This window comes from Erithacus rubecula (assembly GCF_903797595.1).
Source record: "Erithacus rubecula genome assembly, chromosome: 3".
Classification (NCBI taxonomy): domain Eukaryota; kingdom Metazoa; phylum Chordata; class Aves; order Passeriformes; family Muscicapidae; genus Erithacus; species Erithacus rubecula.
This window is the reverse complement of record NC_136689.1, coordinates 130,526,535-130,548,571: the sequence shown is the minus strand read 5'-3', so window position 1 is coordinate 130,548,571 and position 22,037 is coordinate 130,526,535. Positions and strand designations below refer to the sequence as shown.

At 36.0% G+C, this 22,037-nt stretch overlaps 1 protein-coding gene across 1 annotated transcript in view; it reads left to right on the top strand.

Annotated features, from left to right (window-relative positions):
• ANGPT1 (angiopoietin 1) overlaps positions 1-22,037 on the top strand; it is a 147,746-nt gene that overhangs the window by 105,409 nt on the left and 20,300 nt on the right. The window contains exon 7 of the mRNA XM_079300957.1: positions 6,999-7,165. Coding sequence (XP_079157083.1) covers positions 6,999-7,165 — 167 coding nt within the window. The remainder of the gene's footprint in view (positions 1-6,998; positions 7,166-22,037) is intronic.

The following is a 22,037-nucleotide window of genomic DNA, read 5'->3' as shown; positions in this document are numbered from 1 at the left end:
AGAAGTATAACTTTCTGACTCTGATGTTAGTCGACTTCTATTCTTGTTCAACTGTTTAGACTACCAGCTAAGCCCAAGCATGAGATTCAAAAACAATCCATAAATTTGATGCTTGCTCTATTTAGACAGATTATGGGGCTGAAACTCAAATCCCTTCTCAAACTCACAAACTTTTGGTCTTTGTTGTAGCAACTATGCTGCTAGTCATGCTCATTTTTGTTACTTGGAATTAATCAGTGTACTTGGAGAAGTCCTACATCCCAAAAGTTTTTAGGTTTACCTGAAATGATCAAAAATATCTTTTTTAGTTTTAGTCTTACATTTTGCATGTTTAGCCCTAAAACTTACCATTTATTTCTTTGCAAATAATGAATCAGAAAGTCATTAGAAAGATATCAGAAAGATCAACATTCCTTTTCCTTAGAGCACAAAAAACAAGCTTTCTTTTCTATAATACATGCCCATTTCCCTGGGATGCTCTTGCTAGGAGCTACACTAAATGTCTATGTATTCCTAGGACCCACTTGTCCTGGAATGAAAAGCATGGTTTGGGATAGAGGCTCTCAACACCATTTTCTCAATAAGAATTATTCTCAATTTTTTGGTTACATGGAAAGGAAGTTAAATTGAAATCCAGGCCTGAGGAAGATGTAGTGCTTGTTTTATTTGTAGAAAATGTATGTAGTTAACTGAGCTATTTTGGGCCCCTTGCCCAGCCAGATTTAACCTTTGTGTAAGGTTTGTACTTCATTCTCTCACTGTAATTTTTATTCACTGGGAATTTTGTAGCTACTGATACTGTTTGTGTTTGAGAAGGAAAAAGTAAAAAATAAACCTAATTTCTGTATGCCTGCTAATATATTTAGTCTAGAATGAAATGCAACAGTGTTGCTGCAGATTATGAACAACATTTTCAGGCAGATTATGCAGATATTTAGTTCTTTATTTAATCTGACAATACCTTTATTTTCTTTTTAGTCTTTTGAGAAGGTATCTCTGGCTTCAATATAAATATATTTTTAAAATTTGCCAAAAAATAAAGTTAGATATATATTATACATACATATATACATATATATATGTATGCACATATATATATACATATAACATATGTAGGAAAAAAAAATCTGAATATTTAGATTTTTTTTTCAATCTTCTTTTAAGTTAGCATTAATTAACACATTGTCTGAGGAAGCCGAAGTAATTTCTATAAACCAAATCTTTATTTCAATTAGCAGAATGAATAATATAATCTGATGCAAGTATACAAAGAAAGTATGGAAACATTATTTTACAAATTATCTTCCTAAAGAATATCCATTCCACTTTCACAGCTAAGGCAAAAGGAGATGAATATTCTTTATGGCTTCTAGAAAGTCACTGCTGCTCTAAAACACTGAATTGTTATCTGCTTTATTCACTGAATTTTCTGACAGAAGATGAACCCATAGAATATATTGGCTGTGTCTGGTTTCAATTTGTTTTGTCTATAAAACGTCAGAGCTTCCTGTGAGCATTATCAGACAAAATAAATAAAGTAAGAGAGATAATTGTTTAATGAACTTGGAGCAACATGATTCAGGCAGAATACCCTCACAGATTTTGCCAAAGCTAATAAAATTCTTTTGCACCCTACTTATTATTTTTGAATAAGTATCAACTTTATAAATTCTTAAGGGCATTTTTAAAACCAGTACTGAATTCTATTTCTTTGTACTTATGACTGCTTTACTAGTTTGGACTCTGTTAATAACCAAATTGAAATTGAAAATGAGCTGATGTAGAACCCAGATGTCATCTAGAATAAATATTATACAATCATATGCTTTTGTCTTTGGTTGTTAGTTCTAAGTACTTTAATCCATAAAAAATCTTTTTTTTTTTTTTTTTTTTTTTTTTTTTTTTTTTTTTTTTTTTTTGGATAGCAGTTGGGCATTATGTCAGAATATACAGAATTTACAATACAATTATACAGAAACAGAAAACATCTTTGCTTCTTTCAACTAGAAAAATGGATTAGCAATTGTCAGTAAAGTTCTATATTGTGTTATTTTTTTCTCTGAAAACAAATTCTATGATGTTGACAAGAACAATCTGCTCTAATGTAGTATGAAGCATTACTTTATTAGTCCTCAATGACAAAACCTGGATAAAAAAATTTACTCTTTGTTTGTAATTTTTATGTCTTATTTCAGATCAGCCTTTGCCAAAATATGATCTTAATGCAATTTTCAGCAGCTAAAATACAATTTTCTTCTGTTTGTGAAGAATAAAAAAACACATTACAATAATCTATTCTGGGTCAGTGCAAACATTTGTGTATCCTTTTAGTGGAGAGATAAGAAAGCATATTATGAAAATATAAGCATATTTCCCTGCTATATTTTCCCAGCTTCCATAGAATGCTAGTGGGGAAAATGAAGGAGAACTCTGAGAACCTTTGGAAATTACTGACTCTTTTTCCTATTACATTAAGCACTATTTTGGCAGCTTAAAGCCTCTGATTCACCAGCCATCTCAAAATATTATGCAAATTTCTAGGGAAAAGCAAATTTGAGTATTTTTTTAATAAAATGTAGGGTTTAAAGTATTAATCTCTTTATTTGAAAACACAAAATGAACAAAATATAGAAAGATAATGAAAAAAATAAGTGTCTCTTAGTAACTTTAAATGCAATTTTGGAACAGTGTTTAAGACCCACTGGGTTTCAGAGAGTCTTAAAATGTAGTTAACTGCAAACACATTCATGAAATGCAGATGTTCCTTTTCCTTGTGGATTGATAGCTGAGGATAACTTGGATCACCTCATGTAATTCCTTGGGTTTAGGCACAAAACTTTAACACAAATAATTCTGGAAGCCTTTGCTGTAACTATTTGAATGTAAAACCCAAAATGTTTGTTGACAGGGAATATATATACTGGGAAACAAATATATTTAATAACAACTATGGGCCTGAAATTGATCATTCCTAATGTTAACTTTTAACACTGCCCTAAGGCATTCTCAAACCCAAATTTCTTGTCCTAAATCTTAGGCATGGGTCCATAAATGAAAAGCATGGTCTTAGGCAAGGCTTTAGGCATCTTATCACTTGGGGCCCCACAGATTTAAGCAGTATAAAACCGAATAGTCTGCTAACTAAAATGCTTATTTCTCATTACTGAATTTTAATTACTGAACAATTGCTGAATTCTCTCATGAACATCAAAATTAATGAGATCTTCTTTTCTGTGGACTTTGTCCTATATCCCACATAGAACTCCTATTCTTATTACTGATAATCGTCTGAAACCAAATTATTTTCTAGAATTCTCTGTGGTAAAAGCTTGAGTTCCCCTTTTATGTCCCTCAATCTCTCCCAGATGTCTAAGAACCTCTGAGGCAATATTTGCTCAGCATCTGCACTTGGCTGGCTGCTCTGGGTCTGCCTGTAGGAATTGGAATAGGCAACTGCTGAGCTTCTGCTTCAGCATTTCTCCCAGCAGCAGCTCATCACAGAGACATCAGTCCTCTGAAACCATGTTAAATTTGTACTTAAATTTGTGTGTATTTAACCAAATCTCAAAAGTGTTCCAAAAATATTTCACAAATGTAAAGGAGAGGTGGGCATAAGGATTACACAAGTTTGTTTTCCCTAGTTTTCTAACTGAGACAATAAAGAAAACTGTATTTGAAGGTATAATTCTGAAATATTCTAAGGATTCTGAAGGTAAATCAAAAGAACCAGCACAACCATTTTCTTTACCAGCCTCAGGGTTGGGAATGGAAACACAAAATTAAATCATGCTTTTCAGGGTTTTTTTTGGCTAATATTATGTCATTTTCTTTTGGACACAGAAGTTTACATATCCCATCAAAGTGGTAGTGTTCTTGTAGTAGAGACAGTCTAAATAAGATGTAAACAAGGAGAGCTGTGTAGTTATTAAGTCAGCCAAAGCATCTGGGGAAAACAGTATGCACGCAAGCCTTTCTTCAGCTCCGAAATACAGGCAGTAAACTGCAGACTAAATACAGGTTGGAAACAGCTGAGTTTGGCATAATAAAATTATGGTTGAAGACATTGCTGCCAACCCCTGTGCTTAACAGAAATGTACTGCTCTTCTTTGGTTTACATCTATGAAAACTTTGAGTGGCTGTTTGTTTGTTTATGTCTTCCTAGCCATATTAGGTGTTTAATAAAGTACACTGCTTCTCCTTTGGAACATTCCTTGCTTCAGAGAGATGTTTTATATCCAAATTACTTCCTTGGTTTTCTTTTCATAAAAGCAAGTAGCTTGTTTAAAAAGAAGTTACTTCTGTCAAGGAAAAAAAGTGTTTTTCTAGGCATTTTCTGATCTTTATTTCTAATCAGTATTGTAGCCCCTGATAGTAGGATTCCCTTTTTCATAACTAATGTGATGGATTTCCTCATAATTTGTAATATTTCTTTTTATATTGCTTTTTTTCCCTGTTGCTGCAGCTTCATTTCCTCTGGTCAAGAGAGCAAAGCACTTTAGTGATAGATTTTCATTTTAGTGCAATAACACATGTGAAAAGAGAGAAGAAGGTGAAAATTTGAAGAATAAAAATAATTACTTCAGAATAGTTATATATGGGGTCTGGAGTTTCTATAGAATACATAAGAGATTATATAATGTTAAAACACTACATATATTACATCCTGAATAGGCTGTAATCTAAATGAGATAAGATATATATAATTCAATAGGTGCCAGTTCAAAGGGGAGTCCCCTCAGCTTTTCTCCACTGGAAAAAAGGGAGAAAGAATTTCCTGATAATCTATTAAAGAAGATAATAACCTCTCTTAGAGATTAATAATAATAATAATAATAATAAAAATTCTGTGAAGAAGAAACCGTGTAAACTCCAAGAAAATCTAATTCGACTGATGTCTGAACAACTATCCTCCACTTCTTTCTGGATTTTAGGGAGAGAAACTTCCTGGTAGGTAGTATATGCAGAGCATATTTTGCCTTCCTCTGAGATGAGTGGCAGTGACCAGTGGTGAAAGGTGTCAGAGACAAATCACCAACTGCTCTGGTATGACACTGCCAAAGCTACCAGAACAAGGGACACCAGATGGGTCAGTCAAGGGTAGGAAGAAAAGGCAAGAAGAGAATCAAAGGCACAGACAGAAAAGATTGATAACTACAGAAGGGTGTGCCAGATCTAGAGAGGGTTTATACAGGTGAGGAACAAGTATTTTTGTGTTTTAGGAGCAATATGAATGTGAATGCCATCAAAGCACCAAGTGAGAAATAACAGAAAGCATCATAATGGAAACCTTGAGGAGCAGCAGCTCACACTGGAAGACAGATGGGTTCAAAGCAGGGTATGACCAGTATTACCTGCAACCAGTATTTACAGAGACTTCTATAGGAAATAGTCTGCTGGAGAAAGAGGATTTGATGAAATAACATGCAGGAAGGGAAAAGTATGCTCCCACATTTCAGTCTGAGACTTCTTAGAGACTTGCCACAGTCTACTGAATTTCAGTTCTTGCAGATGAAACACTCTGTCCATGGGTATCTCTTGATGGTCTCTGAGCCAAAAGGCAGATACTTATTCAAAATATAGGTTAATGTACTCAGTTCAGCATAACCAAATGTGGCATGTCTTCTCAGCCTGTACCATCAGTGAGTCACCAAATATATGCTCAGGTAGGGTTGTGTCAACAAAAATGCATCCTGAGTATTTTCTACTGTAATTCTCTCTAGGAACAACAAAAAAATTTCCTCTGTTTTTATTATTTGGACCAGTCAAGCTTTTAAGCTCCTAAATTTTTAAAATTAATTTTCTTTAGAACTTTACAACTGATATACCTATGCATTGCCTAAGTATTACCTGTGCAGCCACATGGCCTCTGGGGAGGCAGGATTTCATCCTCCAGAGATTCAACTAATCAAGGCTGGAGTCAGAGCAATACAATAAAGAAAAAAGGGAAAAAAAAAGAGAGAGAGCTCTACTTTCAATGTTTTCATCTCATGTTAGGAGTGACTGAAACATTATATAGAGAGGTTGATGTCTTGCCAATGTGTCTCACAGACACATTTCTCCTTATCTAACCTTTAGTCCCAAGGAAGTCTCTTGATTTAAACCCCTTTAAAAAATATGTGCTTTCTGGAAATAATCCAATCTTTCATTTAATTTGACTAGGAAATTTTCACAGGACCTTCTGAAACACCCTCAGTAAACCAATGTAAGCAAATCAGGAGATTTCTGGTTCCCATTTTTCCTGTCTTAAGAATTACGAATAAGCACAGTCGTGTTGGAGTAGTTCTTCACAAGTAAATTTTATAGTTGAAAATAACTTTTACTGTTTAAAGAGGAAAAATAGAAAACTGCAAACAGACTGTAGCGTTCTCAAGTATGAACTAATAGTTTAAATAGAATAATTATCCTAATATACAGTAAATAAGTTAATGTCATTAAATACAACCTTACATTTAATGTAGTAATATATATATGTATTTTTTTTCCAAACCTGGAAATGTATAAAAACATATCTCTAGGAATTGTTTTGAAAATTAATTATGCTTTTTCTTTCATTATTATTTTTCTATGCTTGAAAATGATATTGTTTGCTTAACTGGAAATAAGATCATCTGAAATGTGAGCAGAGCAAGGCGACTGGGAGAAGACCTAGATAACAATGTTTAACACCATATTAAATGCATTATAGACTATTAATGTGTCAAGTATTCCCACTGAACAACGTGCAAATACAGCATCATGCTGTTAATACCATGGACCTGCAAAATGATTTCCAGCTGATAACCTCAGCTGCCCTTTCAAACACCAGCTGAACTGCATGACATTCCTACATCATATGTATTCATAGAATCATTTTAGAAACAGTCAAGCTGGAGCAAAGAAAGATATGACCAGTAATTAAAATATATAAGTAAAATATAATGATTTTTTTTTTTTTTACTGTATAAAGGCTCTGCAAATTATAATAACTACATCTAGTTCTTTTGCCAATTTTTTTCTAGGGTTTTGGTAGCCCATCAGGTGAACATTGGCTGGGAAATGAATTTATCTTTGCAATAACAAGTCAGAGGCAATATTCTCTAAGAATCGAATTAATGGACTGGGAAGGAAACCGGGCGTATTCACAATATGACAGATTTCACATAGGAAATGAAAAACAGAATTACAGGTAAGAATCTTTTGAAATTCTTATGACTCTGATGAGTGATACATATTGTTCATTGTTCAAATATGAAAAATGGCAATGATATGATACTGATTTTCATCAAAAGTGGATAAAGATTGTAAAAATAAATAAAAAGATTTCTCGGTGGTGGTAGGATAGTGTAAACCTAACATATCTGAGAACAAGGTGTCTATTAATCATGTTGTCTGGTATAACTGCTAACTGTACAACTTTTATAGAACCCAAAGATTTAAATTCTTCAATAAAACCTAAAGGATGTCTACCTCAGAAGCAGAAGAGTGAAACAATGGATATGGAAATAAAACACCAGAAATGCTGTTAAACCATTTGATATTTCCAAACTAAACATTCAGTGTAAATGAAGAGGAAAAGCAGAATGCCAAATCTTATTTTGAAGAAATTGAACACAAAAAGTTTTATTAATACTATTTTTCTCCCATATTTTGTTTTAAGATAAAAGCTTATTAAAAATAAATGGAGAAATGAAGACACAAGAAATTTGGATAACCTAATTAGTCATTTATACTAATTTTTTATCATTGCTTCATCTGAGCAAACAGTACAATGTTAGAAAAAGAAACTAAAACCCATAAAAATATCTAATTATTTATTACAACACATCTAATTAGCATAAGACTCGGTAGAGAAACAGATATATGGTGAACTCAAACATTCAAGGCATGTGAAACCAGGCTGGTATTCAGATCTTTGAATTCAAGTAACATGATTCTCAGAAATGCTGGCTGCCTCCACCGGGTCCCCAGAGAAATGGAGGTGATGGCAATTTGCTCTTTCTGCTGACAGGGCTGTGCCCAGGTGGGACACAGAGCAGTGCCCCTGCCCTCTGGGGTTTGTGGGGGCAGCAGTGAATGGTGCACAAGTGCAGAGGATGCCTTCAGAAGCAATCAGAACGAGTTTAGCTCCTGCATAAATCCAGGATTGTCCCTCTGCACACAGAGGATGATTCCATCCCCTCCTGCCTCCAGCAGTGCTGTGCCTGACACTGCCCATGGGAACACATTTCCCCAAGTCAGGAAAGGTGGGACACCTATTCCAAGGTAGTTTTTGGCAAAGGATAAGTGTAAGTAGAGAAAATTTCTCAAAAGAGAGGCTAAAATGATTTATACAAAACATAAAAACTGCAGCGTAAAAGTGGGGACTTAAACATTAGTAGGAGATATTCAAAAGGAAAAGATGAGACAAATCCTTGTCAAATGAAGAAAAATGTTGAAGGGCAGTTACACATTGCCCAAAAATGTATGATGAATCAGAGGAAAGCAGTTTTACTCAGAGGATGAATTAATATGAATGAATTTACTAACAAAAATAGGATCATTTTTGCTCATCTTCATTCTGAACTAAGCACAATACATATTGTTGAGGAATTGGAAGGCTGTTGAAAATTTAACATGTTAGAACTCATGTTTAGAGAGGATTCCTTTTTCAGGATTCCTCTGTATTCATTCAAAATTGCAAGAGAGTGTTTTGTTATGTTTCAAAAGAAGGGAATGGAAGGGAAGGGAAGGGAAGGGAAGGGAAGGGAAGGGAAGGGAAGGGAAGGGAAGGGAAGGGAAGGGAAGGGAAGGGAAGGGAAGGGAAGGGAAGGGAAGGGAAGGGAAGGGAAGGGAAGGGAAGGGAAGGGAAGGGAAGGGAAGGGAAGGGAAGGGAAGGGAAGGGAAGGGAAGGGAAGGGAAGGGAAGGGAAGGGAAGGGAAGGGAAGGGAAGGAAGGGAAAGGGAAGGGAAGGGAAGGGAAGGGAAGGGAAGGGAAGGGAAGGGAAGGGAAGGGAAGGGAAGGGAAGGGAAGGGAAGGGAAGGGAAGGGAAGGGAAGGGAATCACTTTCATTATGAAAAAGGGAGATCTTTTGCAATATAAATAATATTTTCTGAACTTGGAAAAAAAATCTAAAATTGTAAATTCTTCTTGCTGATCAAGAAAACCAAAAGAGATATAATTCAAACCTGTAGAAATTAAATCAGAGGGGTCATACAGGCATAAATTCTACTACTTGTGTCCAAGCCACTTTTCCACAAAAGTCAAAGGATTTTAACTGAAGCTCATTGACTGCACTTTTGGTTCCTGTCCTACTCCATTGTATAAATGAAGGCCAGAATGAGATCTGCTCACACTCTGTGGTCTCCTTATGGTGCAACAGAAACTCTTCTGTTGAGAAAATGGGGAACCAGTCTCATTCGTACTTTTATGGAATAAGCAAAGGTGAAAACATAAAGAAATAAAAATGTCCATCTCTGCTAGCCCTTTGGATTCTAAATTAATTCCTCTATTATTTTTACTCAAGTGTATTTGAATATTCAAAGAAAACAGCTGAGTTACATGGTGACAGTTCTGGAAATAATTATGTATAAGTTACATGCAAGTCTAAGCCATTTTGCATGCTACACAAATGTACTAGTGTCTAGTCCAGAAAAAATATATGCCCAACAGATATTTTGTAAACCAAAATTATGTTGTGCTATTTTATAAATTTTTACAGACATGCATCCTATGACATAAAAACTCTTTATTTTGCTTGCCAACATCACTATCTGTGATAGCAGCAATTCCAGAAGGCTGGCTGAATAAAAAGCTAATTATTGAGTACTAAACAGTTGGCCACTCTTTAGAGAATTCTGTTTTCCCTTTATCTGAGGAGCTGCCATTAAGGATTTAAATGATTCCTCTGAAGCTGAATACCATAATTCCCAGACTTCTGCTCTCAGTGCCTTTCCTCACAAGTTTCAGGCATTTGCCATGTTTGCTTTCAATACCTCAAACACAGAACAGCACACCTTTTCAAAACTTTTCTTACTGTTATTTGAAATAATTTTGCCAAACAAAACAGATGCTGTCTTATTTTGGAAGCTTGTTTCTTATAATGACCCACATTAAATGCTGTTTCTGTTAGCAGAAATATGTAATTGTACACCACAACTAGAGTCACATTAGTGTCAAATAGCATAAGTTCACTCAGTAATAGTAACAGGAAAGAGACAAGTTTCTAAGCTGGTCTGGGAAGTGGATCAAGAAAGTCTGAAATAGAAAAAGGGCATTGAAATGAAATGAAAAGAAAATCTCAAGAAGTGGACCATTTTAAATTTTGCTATGGCAGTGCCTTGTATATTTGGAAGACATGAAAAAAAAAAAAATAGTTCCAGGTCTTATGTTCAAATACAGTTAAAAAATAAAAAGAGAAGAGAAGAGAAGAGAAGAGAAGAGAAGAGAAGAGAAGAGAAGAGAAGAGAAGAGAAGAGAAGAGAAGAGAAGAGAAGAGAAGAGAAGAGAAGAGAAGAGAAGAGAAGAGAAGAGAAGAGAAGAGAAGAGAAGAGGGAATAAAAGAAAATTAAAAAACAAAAAAAGAAAAAAGAAGGAAAGAGGAAAGGAAAGGAAAGGAAAGGAAAGGAAAGGAAAGGAAAGGAAAGGAAAGGAAAAGGAAAGGAAAAGGAAAGGAAAGGAAAGGAAAGGAAAGAAAGGAAAGGCAGACGAAGGTAGGAAAGGAAAAGGAAAGGAAAGGAAAGGAAGGAAAGGAAAGGAAAGGAAGGAAGGAAAGGAAGGAAAGGAAAGGAAAAGGAAAGGAAAGGAAAGGAAAGGAAAGGAAAGGAAAGGAAAGGAAAGGAAAGGAAAGGAAAAGGAAAGGAAAGGAAAGGAAAGGAAAGGAAAGGAAAGGAAAGGAAAGGAAAGGAAAGGAAAGGAAAGGAAAGGAAAGGAAAGGAAAGGAAAGGAAAGGAAAGGAAAAAGAGAAAAGAAAAATCTATGAAGTGATAAAGTCTGCTGGAGAAAATATCAAAAATAATTTTCATGTTGTTCTTCCAAAATCCAGCCTCAACATTACACAAAGTTCAATTCAGTCTGGATAACTCCCAGTTGGTGATTTCAGAAGGGTCTGGTTTTTCTCTGGGCTTTCTGCATTCTCTTTACTACTTTTTATTAGTCTAAAGAATCTATTATTAAAAGGGTAATGCTGAACACATGTAAGTTCAAATATACTTGTTTCTATTTCAAAATGAGACAGCTCCAAGAAGTTTTCTGGGAAATCAGAATAAAATCTATTTATCCCAGATGATGGGAAGAAGGTTGAGATGAGAATGTGGTTACTGAATCAGTAAATGTATAATGATAAATGATAACTGAAACAGAAAATCTAATGTTGCACCACATGTGAAATTTTTGATAATAGCATCTAAGTGATTTATATCTTTTAGAACATCCTTAGGTTTCTTATCTACACAAGATGATTACACAGAGACTGTAAATATGATGAAAATATCTCTGTCAGACTCTTTGTGACTGACACTGTGGCAAGTAAATTCTCCATGCAGTAAGAAGAGCCAGATCTCGCAGATCTCCCATTTAGTGCACTGTTTCTTAATGTAATTAAGAATTATTTATAGAACTATAAAACATGAGTTGAAAGTGAATCCTAAAAGACACACAACCTCTCTTCCTCTGTGACTCTGCCAGCCCACTTGACATTGTTTGATGGACTCAGGAGCTGTTTAGCTATGATACAGTGCTGCCCTGACCTGTGTCCTCAGATCCTCCAAAACTGAACAGGAGAAGTAACCATGTGTTGGAATTCCAGGCACCACAATTCAAGATCCTACATCTTAGTTTATGAAAACAGATATATTGATGCTGAATTTTGAACAGTAGTAATTTCAGACTCAGATACATCTGTTTGTTCTACTCATGATACAGGAGAAGCTCTTCCAAGAAAAGCAAGGGGTGAAGAATGGGGGAATTTATACTTTTTAATTGGCTGAGTTATTTTTACTTCAGAACCATTAGAGAGGTTTAATAGACACTCATCTCCCTGTGACAATATACTCTGGTATTTAATAATTCTTTTAGTTAGAAAAGTTTGTTATTGCTGCAATAAATCACTAACTTTGGTCCTATCCATGGAGAAATATGATTAAATTATCAGACAGGGCTGCTCAGGTGAGCAAGGCTTTGGTGTAGGCATAGGTGAAACCTGATGGTGAACAGAGAACATCCTAATTCCCCTGAGTCATTTTAGACTTAAGGTGGTGACTGACCTTTGGTAGTTAAAATAAAGAAAAGACTTTATATTGGAATGTGCATGAGAAAGAGACTACAAAATCTCATGGGAAAGTGAAAGAGAGCATAGATCCATTAGGAACAAAAGACACTCTTTGGCAGGGCAGTGACAGTCATGTAGGGAAGAGTTTGAGTGTGGATCCTCAGAGGCAACAAGTTGATGAAACTTGCTGAAAACAGGAGAGGTAGTCATTAAAATTTTCAGATCACTTATACTGCTGACATGATCTTCCAAGCCTCACAAATCTAGGTGACAGTTCCAATTCTCCAATATCCTGTGTCTCTCCAGGTTTTGCTTTAGGAAACAAGATCAGTTGTTGAAAGTAAACCAAGAATTGGTAAACTTTATGGGACCAGGTAGCAGAGAGTTTTCAATTCACTGAGTAGAATATTGGACTTTTAGTTCCTGTTTGATTAAGAGTTTGTATATTTAATTTTAGCAATAGTATTGTTTCTTTGCATTTTCTTAGACAAATCAGGTAGGTAGTCTGCTGCCAGAAGCCTTGATATAATGTTCATCTTAGATTTTTGTTTTTTAAGGTTGAGCCTATTTATATTTCATGATTGTTGAACTAATGATGGAATATCTTGCAAAAAGCCTCACTTATCTTTCTGTAAAATAGAGAAAACTATATTTATCTGTACAGTCTTTAAAATTTTACTGCTGAAAATTCTGTAGTAGATAGTAAAATAAGTATTATCTGAGAGTAGAAATTTTATGGCAACAGATGGTTTTATATATCTTCAATAAAAAAACATATTCCACATAGTATTGCTGCTTCAGAAGCAGGACACAAATAGGCCATTGCCACTTCCTTGGTGTACAAAATCTCATTTTTAAATATTGGTGTGGTTCTTGTTATTACCCAGACTTTTCAGTGATGTATTTGTATAAGTAACATTTTCTTCTTATGTCACTTGAGTTTCTTAGGCAAAATAGAGGATCAGTCTGACTTGTAGGTTTTTTGAGCCATCTGCTTATCTTCTTCTGATTTGTATCACAGTAAACCTTAGAAGGATCTATTCAGTCTTTTGTAAAATGGGTAAAGAAAAGTATAGTAGAAGATATATAGGAAATCTGTAGCAAAGTGAAAAAAGTAAACATAGATCCTCTTGGGAACCAGTTCTGTGCTCAGACCCCAGCACTTTTCTTGCCAAATATGAAAAATACAGAATAACTTTTAAAAATAGTCATGGTGCAAAAATGCAAAAAAACCTGTAGGTATTCACTTTTCTTTGGAAGCTGAAATTCAATTTGCAAGTCTACTTCAGAGGAAATATCCATGTAAAGTTCTATTAACAGACAGAATGGTATCTATGGTATGCATCATTTCTATGATTTAAAAATATTTTCACTTAACAGTGGTTTAAAATCAATAACATGGATAAAAATATTTAATATCTTATGTATATATAAATATCTGGCTTAAATAATTTTGTTTTATTTAACAATACTGCCACTCCAATTATATTCCATGAAGCCTAAATACTGGAAGAGCAAGGATTCAATCCAATGCCCATTAACCAGAGGTCTTTCTGGAAACACGCCAGTGTTGCTATATCATATCAGTGACTAAAACTCACTGGCAGTTCATGCAGTATCTCCAAATGTAAGCAGAAACTAAATATAACAATTTCTCTGACTGAAAGTCAATGTAAATATACTCATGGAATTTTTAAAAATTAACTTAATCCACATGCATCCCAGTATACACTATCCATCCACAGCTAATCATTTCCCACTTCTAACTTAGTTAAAGTCATTTATAGTTCAATATATAATAGCTGTGACTACCATGGAGCAGAGGTTTCCTTCTGTGTTATGGAATCTATGCTGGCTGCACTGGAGTGCAGTTCAAATATTCAGAAGATGAGGGACTCCTGAGGTAACAGAAGCCAAGAGAGAAACATCACAGAAATATTTGAAAAGAATCAAGGGTCATTCCTCCAGGAAGGGGGCAGAGCTGACAGCCCAGTGCACACAGCATGGGCAGCAGACAGGAGCTGGAAGCCACTGTGCCACTGGAAAACTGAGAATTACTTGCCATTACTGAAACTTGGTGGGATGGGTGTCCTGACTAGAGTGTGGCTGTCGGTGGGTACAGGCTGTTCAGAAAGACCAGGCAAGGAAAGAGGGGTGGAGGATTGCTCTCAACATCAATAAATGGATACACTGCAAAGAGCTGCTTCTGAAGAACAGCCACAAACAGATTGAAAGTTTAGAGGTAAGAACTGGAGCCTGGTTGTTGGTGTCTGCTCCAGGCCACTTGATCAAAAAGAGTCTATTGACAAAGGCTTCTTGCTCTAGCTATGGGAAGCACTGCACTTACAGGCTCTTGTCCTGCTGGAGGACTTCAGTCACTCCAACACCTGCTAAGAAATTATCATAGCAAGCTGTAACTATCCAGGAAACTCATGGAGTGCATGGAGGATAACTTCTTAAGCCAGTGTCCTGATTTGAAGGACAGGTGCCTGCCAATAAAGGCAGAAGATTCTCTTTGAAATGGAGAATGTAAACCCTCTCCCTCCAAATTATTATCATTTTGAAATTAAGGGTTTCTCAGGGCAAGATATGGGAATTAGGAATAACAGTTCTTTACTACGAAAATGAAAATAGAAATACAGTATTACAAAGAACAATCCCAACCCTGACAGAGTCAGAATACAACCTGACACCCTGTCAGTCAGTCAGGGTGTTGTAGCAGTCCCATTAAATGGTGGCTGCATCCTCCTGCAGTGGCAGATGTGGTTCAGCTGGAGCAGTGCTCCTGTAGAAGGTGCAGTTTTCCTCTGAAGGTCCAGAGATGATGTGGAAAAGGTCCAGTTTTCCTCTGGAATCCAGTGGAAAGAAGGTACCTTGGTGTCCAAAATCTCAGTTTTTGTCTAAGTAGGAAAGGCTTGGATCCTCCCCCTGGCTGGAGCATCTCCCAGTGGGATGATGTAATTTTATCAGTCACACAGTGGGACTCAATGGGCCAGCAGCAGATGATATCTTCCTGGAGGGAGGATGGGTTGTGGAAAATATAAAGATGATTGCTCCACCTGGTTTTAAAGATGGACCATGTAACACATGTGTTACATGTAACATATGTGCTACAGAGATAGGGAACCACTACCCCACCTGGTTTTAGCAGATGGTGATAGAATACACATTTTCTGGCCACATCAACCCAACACAGCCAGGTAACAAGCAGCCCTACCAGAGAGGATGGAATACTGGATCTGATGGTTACCAAAAAATGGGAGCTAGCTAATCAATGATATCAAGATTGAAAACAACCTGCACTTCAGTGCTCATAGAATCATAGAATCATAGAATCATAGAATCATAGAATCATAGAATCATAGAATCATAGAATGGTTTGGGTTGAAAGCACCCTTAAAGATCAACTAGTTTCAACTCGCTGTCAAAGACAGGGCCACTTCCCACTAGACCAGGTAGCTCATGCACTGGTGGAGTTCACAGTCCTGAGGGATGTTGGTCAGACAAACAGTAAAGTTGGGAGCCTCAATTTTAGGAACACAAACCTCCAGTCAAAGAATGAATTGATAGGACCCCCTGGGAGTGTGTCCTCAGGGATAAGGAAGCAGAACAGACTGATAGATCTTTCAGAATGCTTCCCATAAAATTCAAGATCTAGAAATCCATGGTGCAAGAAATCAGTAAAGAAAGGCAAGACAGCACCATGGCTGATTTGAGACCTGCTGGTCAAACTAAAGGGCAAGAAGGAAGTGCACAGCAGTGGAAGCACAGTCAGGTATCCTGGAAAAAGTGTAGGTATACACTGCCTGGTTATGCAGGGATGAAATCAAGAATGCTTTTCTGCCACTTAGCTGAAGAGAAGCTTGTTTTCCAATATGTTTCACCACAACTATCACTATGGAACATAGTGGGCATGATATCTCCTCCTCCAGACTCCTAAACTTGTTTTTAAAGAAATGGAAAATATATGAGTAAGAACAAAATTGTCTTATTTTCCCATAAAGCTTATCTGCAATAAAATGAACATCTATTCGAATTTGAGGCAATGAAAAAAAAGAATATTTTGTAAAATTTTTTTAGGCTTAGACATCATCCTAAATTTAATGAATTTAAGTGATTATTCACATTTTCTTACATGTAGATGAGATAAAGATTTTTCAGTGCTAACATTAGAGCTGTTGAGCCCTAGGAAGAGACTGCAGGACCCTATCTGAGACACTCAATTCTCTGTGCATGCCTGGGGAGAGATAAACTCCTTAGACAGAAGCCAAATCAGGCAACATGCCGAGCAGAAAGCTGCCTAGAGTTAACCATTAGGAAATTCTGAAAATAGCAAGGCATCCATTTATATCCCATGACAGTTCACAGCCCACAGCCTGAAGGTAGGAAGACAATATCTTGTCTTACAAAAGAAATGAAAGGCCTTGGGTTAATGCATTCATTTGCCAGAGTGTATCCAGACCTCAGCTACTGTTTCCCAAGAGAAAGCAGCAATCCCTGCTGCTCATCAATGAATCTGTGACACTGTGCAGGGCTGAATTCACTGCCCAGTGAATGAATAGCTACCAGGTCACTTGTCAATGAAGTAGGAGAGTGGTTTCTAAGATTCTGCTCCCTGATCCATGTCTTAATTTGAATTAAATAGGTTTTTATTGAATTATGTAGTTATGAAGCAGTGGATCCTATTCTGCTACACACATTTGTACTCCCTTTGAGGCTCAGTGAATCTTAATTTATTTGCAGCAGCACACATGTTGCTGGTTATGGCATGCTGAGGGAAGTTTTGTGGTTTTAAACTTTTCTCTTGCTGAGTCCATAGAAACCTTAACTCCTGTGTGGTTGGTAGTAATCATTCAGGTCAGTTAATTGTTACATGAAAAGTTGAGAATAACAGCCACTGGTAGCTCAACCACTTACTACCTAATGAAGAAAAAGTAAATTTATGTGAGAATAATGTAATTTTAGACAGAACAGTGTTATGAAATACTTGGTGAGGACTACTACAGAGCTACACGAGTCTGAGATCTGAGAGAACTCTTTAATAAGTGTAAGTATTGGCAGAAAAATTATCAATGGAAACTTGGTAGTGATCTTACTTGTTACATGTTGTAGTTCAGTGGAGATTTCACAAGGTCTGTCCCAGCTAAGGGGTAGACTGAGCATGTTGTGGCATCTAAAAGAAAGCTGCACAGACTTTAACATAATATTGATTGGTTTTTGCTTTTCCAATTTAAAATGAACACTTTCATTTTGGTTTTATTATCTTCACTATCTACATTGTCAGTCTTGCACTCTTTTAAGCCTTTCTTGCTTTATGCCACCTCTACATTTATATTATGAAAGAATTTCAAACAAGTATTTTAACAAAATTTAACAAATCTTATGCTGACTTCATGGTCCCCAGAGTAAGAGCTCCCAATTCTACCAGTAATAACACCAAAAATAGCTACATTTCTTTAAACTGCTTCCATCAATGCATCTACAAAGAGTTAAAAAGTAATCGTTTTATTAGTGTAGATTTTGATATAGAAGTCAGTAACATTGTTTCTTCATCTCCCCTGGGCTTTAACATGAAACAGCTCTTGAATAAAAGTATTTTGTGTAGCTGAGACACTTCTGGATATTTGCCACCCATGAGGAATGTTTTAATGTCAAAACTCCACTTTGTAGAATATTTAAACATCTCCAAGGTCATGTGGTTTTTAAATTCAGACTATTCATCACAGGCGCATAAATGATGTGATATTTGCCTCAATTTCTATAAAAAATTAATAATATAGGAATTGATTTTTATTATTACAATAACTTTCTTAATTTGAACTTGAGTGCTCTTGTAACTTTTTCAGTGTTTTAATTCTTATGCTTGTATAGTGTGTTAAAACTCTCTGCAATTTATAATCATTTTCAGAATGTAGATTAGCATAGTGAAAATTCATGTACAAAGTGTAATGGATATATCTAAGGCCATGTCAAATGTTACAGATAGATTCAGCATCACAGTGCAAAAATTTAGAGTTTCATTAATGTTTGCTAATCACTGATATGCAGAAATTATATTATTGCAGCATATACACCTATCTTTAGTGTGCAAGCAGAAGAACTAATACAAAAGTAAAATGCAGAATGAGAAAAAAAATCTCACAGTAAAATTCACAATTAGAAAACATTTCTGTATTGGAAAAGTTTCTTTAATGAAGATTCCTTGGTTGCATCATTCTCTTTACTATTATCTGTGCACAGGTAAAGTGCAGTACATTTTCAGGATCAAATTCAGGTCCAGCTCCAGCTCAAAATATTTAACTTGGACATTATTCTTCCTATAACTTTGATCAAAACTGAAAAAAATGACACTTCCAAATACCATTCCTGAAAAGGTAGAAAATCTGAGTATAAAAAATTGAATATATCTCTGATTTCAATGAGGAAAATAATTATTTTTACTGTGGATGACCAGACCTCCATCAAAGTGTAGTTGATCATTAAGTGTTTATAATGAATTTATTTAGTATTAGTGACAATATCTCAAGATTTTTAAAAAATGCTGCTTGCAAAGTTTTCTGGAATGTCCACAGTTTTCACCATGAGTCAAACATTGAAATTTATATCTTCATACTGCAGAAGCAAAGAAAAATGAGACCTGAATTTCCCCTAAGAGAGCCTGGGCTCAGTGAGTCCCCATAGCTGCTGACTCTGCCCACTCTCTGCCCTCTCTCTGAGCTGAGCAGAAGCTTGGTAGACCTGTCAATGTGGCATTGAGCCCAAGCTAAAATATCCTGCCTCTGAGTAGGCTCAGTGTCAGCCAGGACAGAGAGTGGGCAGAATGAGCTCATGTCTGCCCAGAGAACTGACAGAGCAAGCTTTCATCTGCTTGAAAAACACAAGCAGAAAGTCTTAGGGTGACCCCTATTTAATCTAGAATGTACATGGTTAAAGTCTGTGAAATCTGTTACCAGCTTTCCAGCCAACCAATGCCAGTGGTTTTCCCCTGTCCTTTTATCATTAACAGCTCCACTGGCAAGGTTTCTAGAGCCTGATCCTGAGAACACTTTCTGCACTGATTCACTATTTTGAGCAAATACCAACAAAGTGGTGTGGTGTTTTTTGTGAGTTTCCTTCTTCCATGAGTCAAAGATTAAAGAGTACCTGTAGGGCCTGAAAAGAATCTGGCAAAGGGATAATTTTCAGATTTTTCATAGTTGTTTATTGCAGCAATCTTTGAGAGTTTCTTGTTGTCTTGGGTTTGAGTTTTGGGACTTTTATCCTATCAAGTGGACACTTGATTTAGCTGTCTCTATTCCTAAGATAATGGTAATAAAAAGTGATATTATTCATTATTTGGTCCCCAGCAGCAATGCAGCAGCTGAGTTAGATCACAAAGCAGAGGTATACATCATGTCTAAAGAACTGCTAATTTACATAAACCATCGAACAGATAACAACTTTGAATATCAGAGCACAAAGTTATTGTGATATCTAATACAGTGAAATCTTTTATCGTTTGGTTGGTCTGAAAGATCTGCAAGAAGGATGCAGTCAATAACAATGAAAGCCTAATCAGGAAAAGAAAGAAAAGTTCCTGGTACCATAGAGAGTTTTGTCTCCAGTCTTCTGTTTCAACAGATCCTAGAGGCTGAAGTGTTTTCAATTTTTAATCAGTGTTGGAACAGCTCAACAAACTCGAGCCAAGTGCATGTGCACTGTTCATGTTTTGTTTTCTTTTATTTAGAATTATAATTCAGTTGCACTGAAGTAAAACCTCTTTGCACCTACCTCAAAGCCATTTGAACCAAAGGAGTCATTATTGTGAATAACAACTCTTATTAGGTCATGACCTGGGTTTTTAGGGGGAAAAAGGCATGTAAAACATGCTGCTCTCTGTTAGCCTGGTCAGTGTGGCACCAGGAAAGGACTTGGATCATAAATGGGTGACAGTCAGTTAACCTTTCACTCACAGATGACTGTTTGTTGGCCACAAATGACGCCAAGGGAGTTGAAATATGTTTTAATAGTCTGTTTATATTTTTCTACCAAGGTCTTAGTGCCACATAACTCATTTTGGCATTTTTTAAACTTAATTTTGCATTAAGAAAACGAAGGAAACAGTGAAGCCCATATTTATTTTTCAAATAGCTATAAACATTTCACAGAAACTCTCTATGCATCAGTCACTTAGAAAATTTGTTACCTTTTCCTAGATACTTGCCCTTATAATGAAAGCTTAACCTTAGTGTGGTAATGGAGACAAAAGTCAGAGGATAAGTGTAGCATATTGTACAATACAATCACTAATGAGTGAAAGAATCAAGCCAGGCCTGTTGCACACTATTTAGACTGAAGGTGGGGTGTGCTTGTGTATATAAGTACCTTTTATTCTATATTCTGTTTCCAACGTAATAAATCTTTAATCAAAAAATTAACAATGATGGCATGAATTATGCTATATGAATAAGACAGGCCTTGGCTTTCTCTTCTCCACCTTTTTTCTTCTTCTCCTTCCCCTCCTCCATTTAATTTTTTTTTTTCACACGCTTAGACCCTCATTCTGCAATGTACCCAAGCAAATTTTTGCCTTTAAGCACATAGTAAGTACTTGTTGAGGCAAGACCACCAGAGCTGTCACTGAAGGTCAAGTCACTCTTGTTTCACTGTGATTGCACCCTCTTTAAAATGACATAAAACTATAAAAAACTTTTAAAATATAAGGGTCAGAAAGAGATCATGACAATTATGTTGTCATTTATACTACCTTATGTTGTTTCCATATTTGGAAATTTTTGCTTTTCCTGTCACTTTCACAAAGTGATTCTTCAGTATCTCTTGCTGTTTACTGATGTCATGAGTCTGAGTACACAGCCACATCTAAAGCCCTTGACATGAATCCCAGCATAAATCTTGAAAATCTCATGAAGAACCCAAAATATTTATATTAATGTGTTATTCATTAAGTTATTTCTTTACATTGTAGCCTGTTGGCAGCTGAAAATTCATCCCGTTCCATCCACATTAAAATAATGCTGTAGTAAGATTTGATAGGGTTATTAGGTCATTAGCAACCAGAAAAAATTCTAAAGTAGAATCTGCAAATGCCCAAAGGGGTAGAATTGTAAAGAAGATTGCACTGCTAGAACAGAATAAACAATAAATAATCAAAAAAAATTGATTAAAAATTAATTGCAGACTATTTCTGCCTCTATCAATAATGATTTACTTCCTTACATCCAAGCTCTTCACAAGGAGAAAAAAATAACAACAAACCCTTCAGAGATTTCTAAATCATGTCCTGACAAAGGGAACAGAGCTGGGGAAATGTCTGGAACACAAGTCTTGTGGGGAGTAGCTGAGGTAGCTGGGGGTGCTTAGTCTGGAGAAAAGGAGGCTCAGGAAGGAACCTTATCACTCTACAAATCTCTGATAAGAGTTTGTCACCAGGTGGGGATCAGCTCTTCTCCAGGTAACAAGTGACAATAGGAAACAGCCTCAAGCTGCATGAAGGGACTTTTAGATTGGAAAATAGGAAAAAAAATTCTCAGAAAGAGTTGTCAAGCATTGGAACAGGCTGCCAAGAGCGGTGTTTGGGTCAGCATCCCTGGAGGTATCACCTGTAGAGATGCAGTACTTAGCAACATGGCTTAGTGTGGCAGTGCTGGATTAATGATTCAACTCAATGATATTTAAGGTCTTTTCCAATATAAAATTTTTCTGTCATTCTATGATATTGAAAGATACCTTTCACAGTTTCAATTAACTGTTGTGCCAGTGGAAACATTAGGAAAAATGTTATTCAACCTAGGTATTTTGTCCAATTTTATCCTAC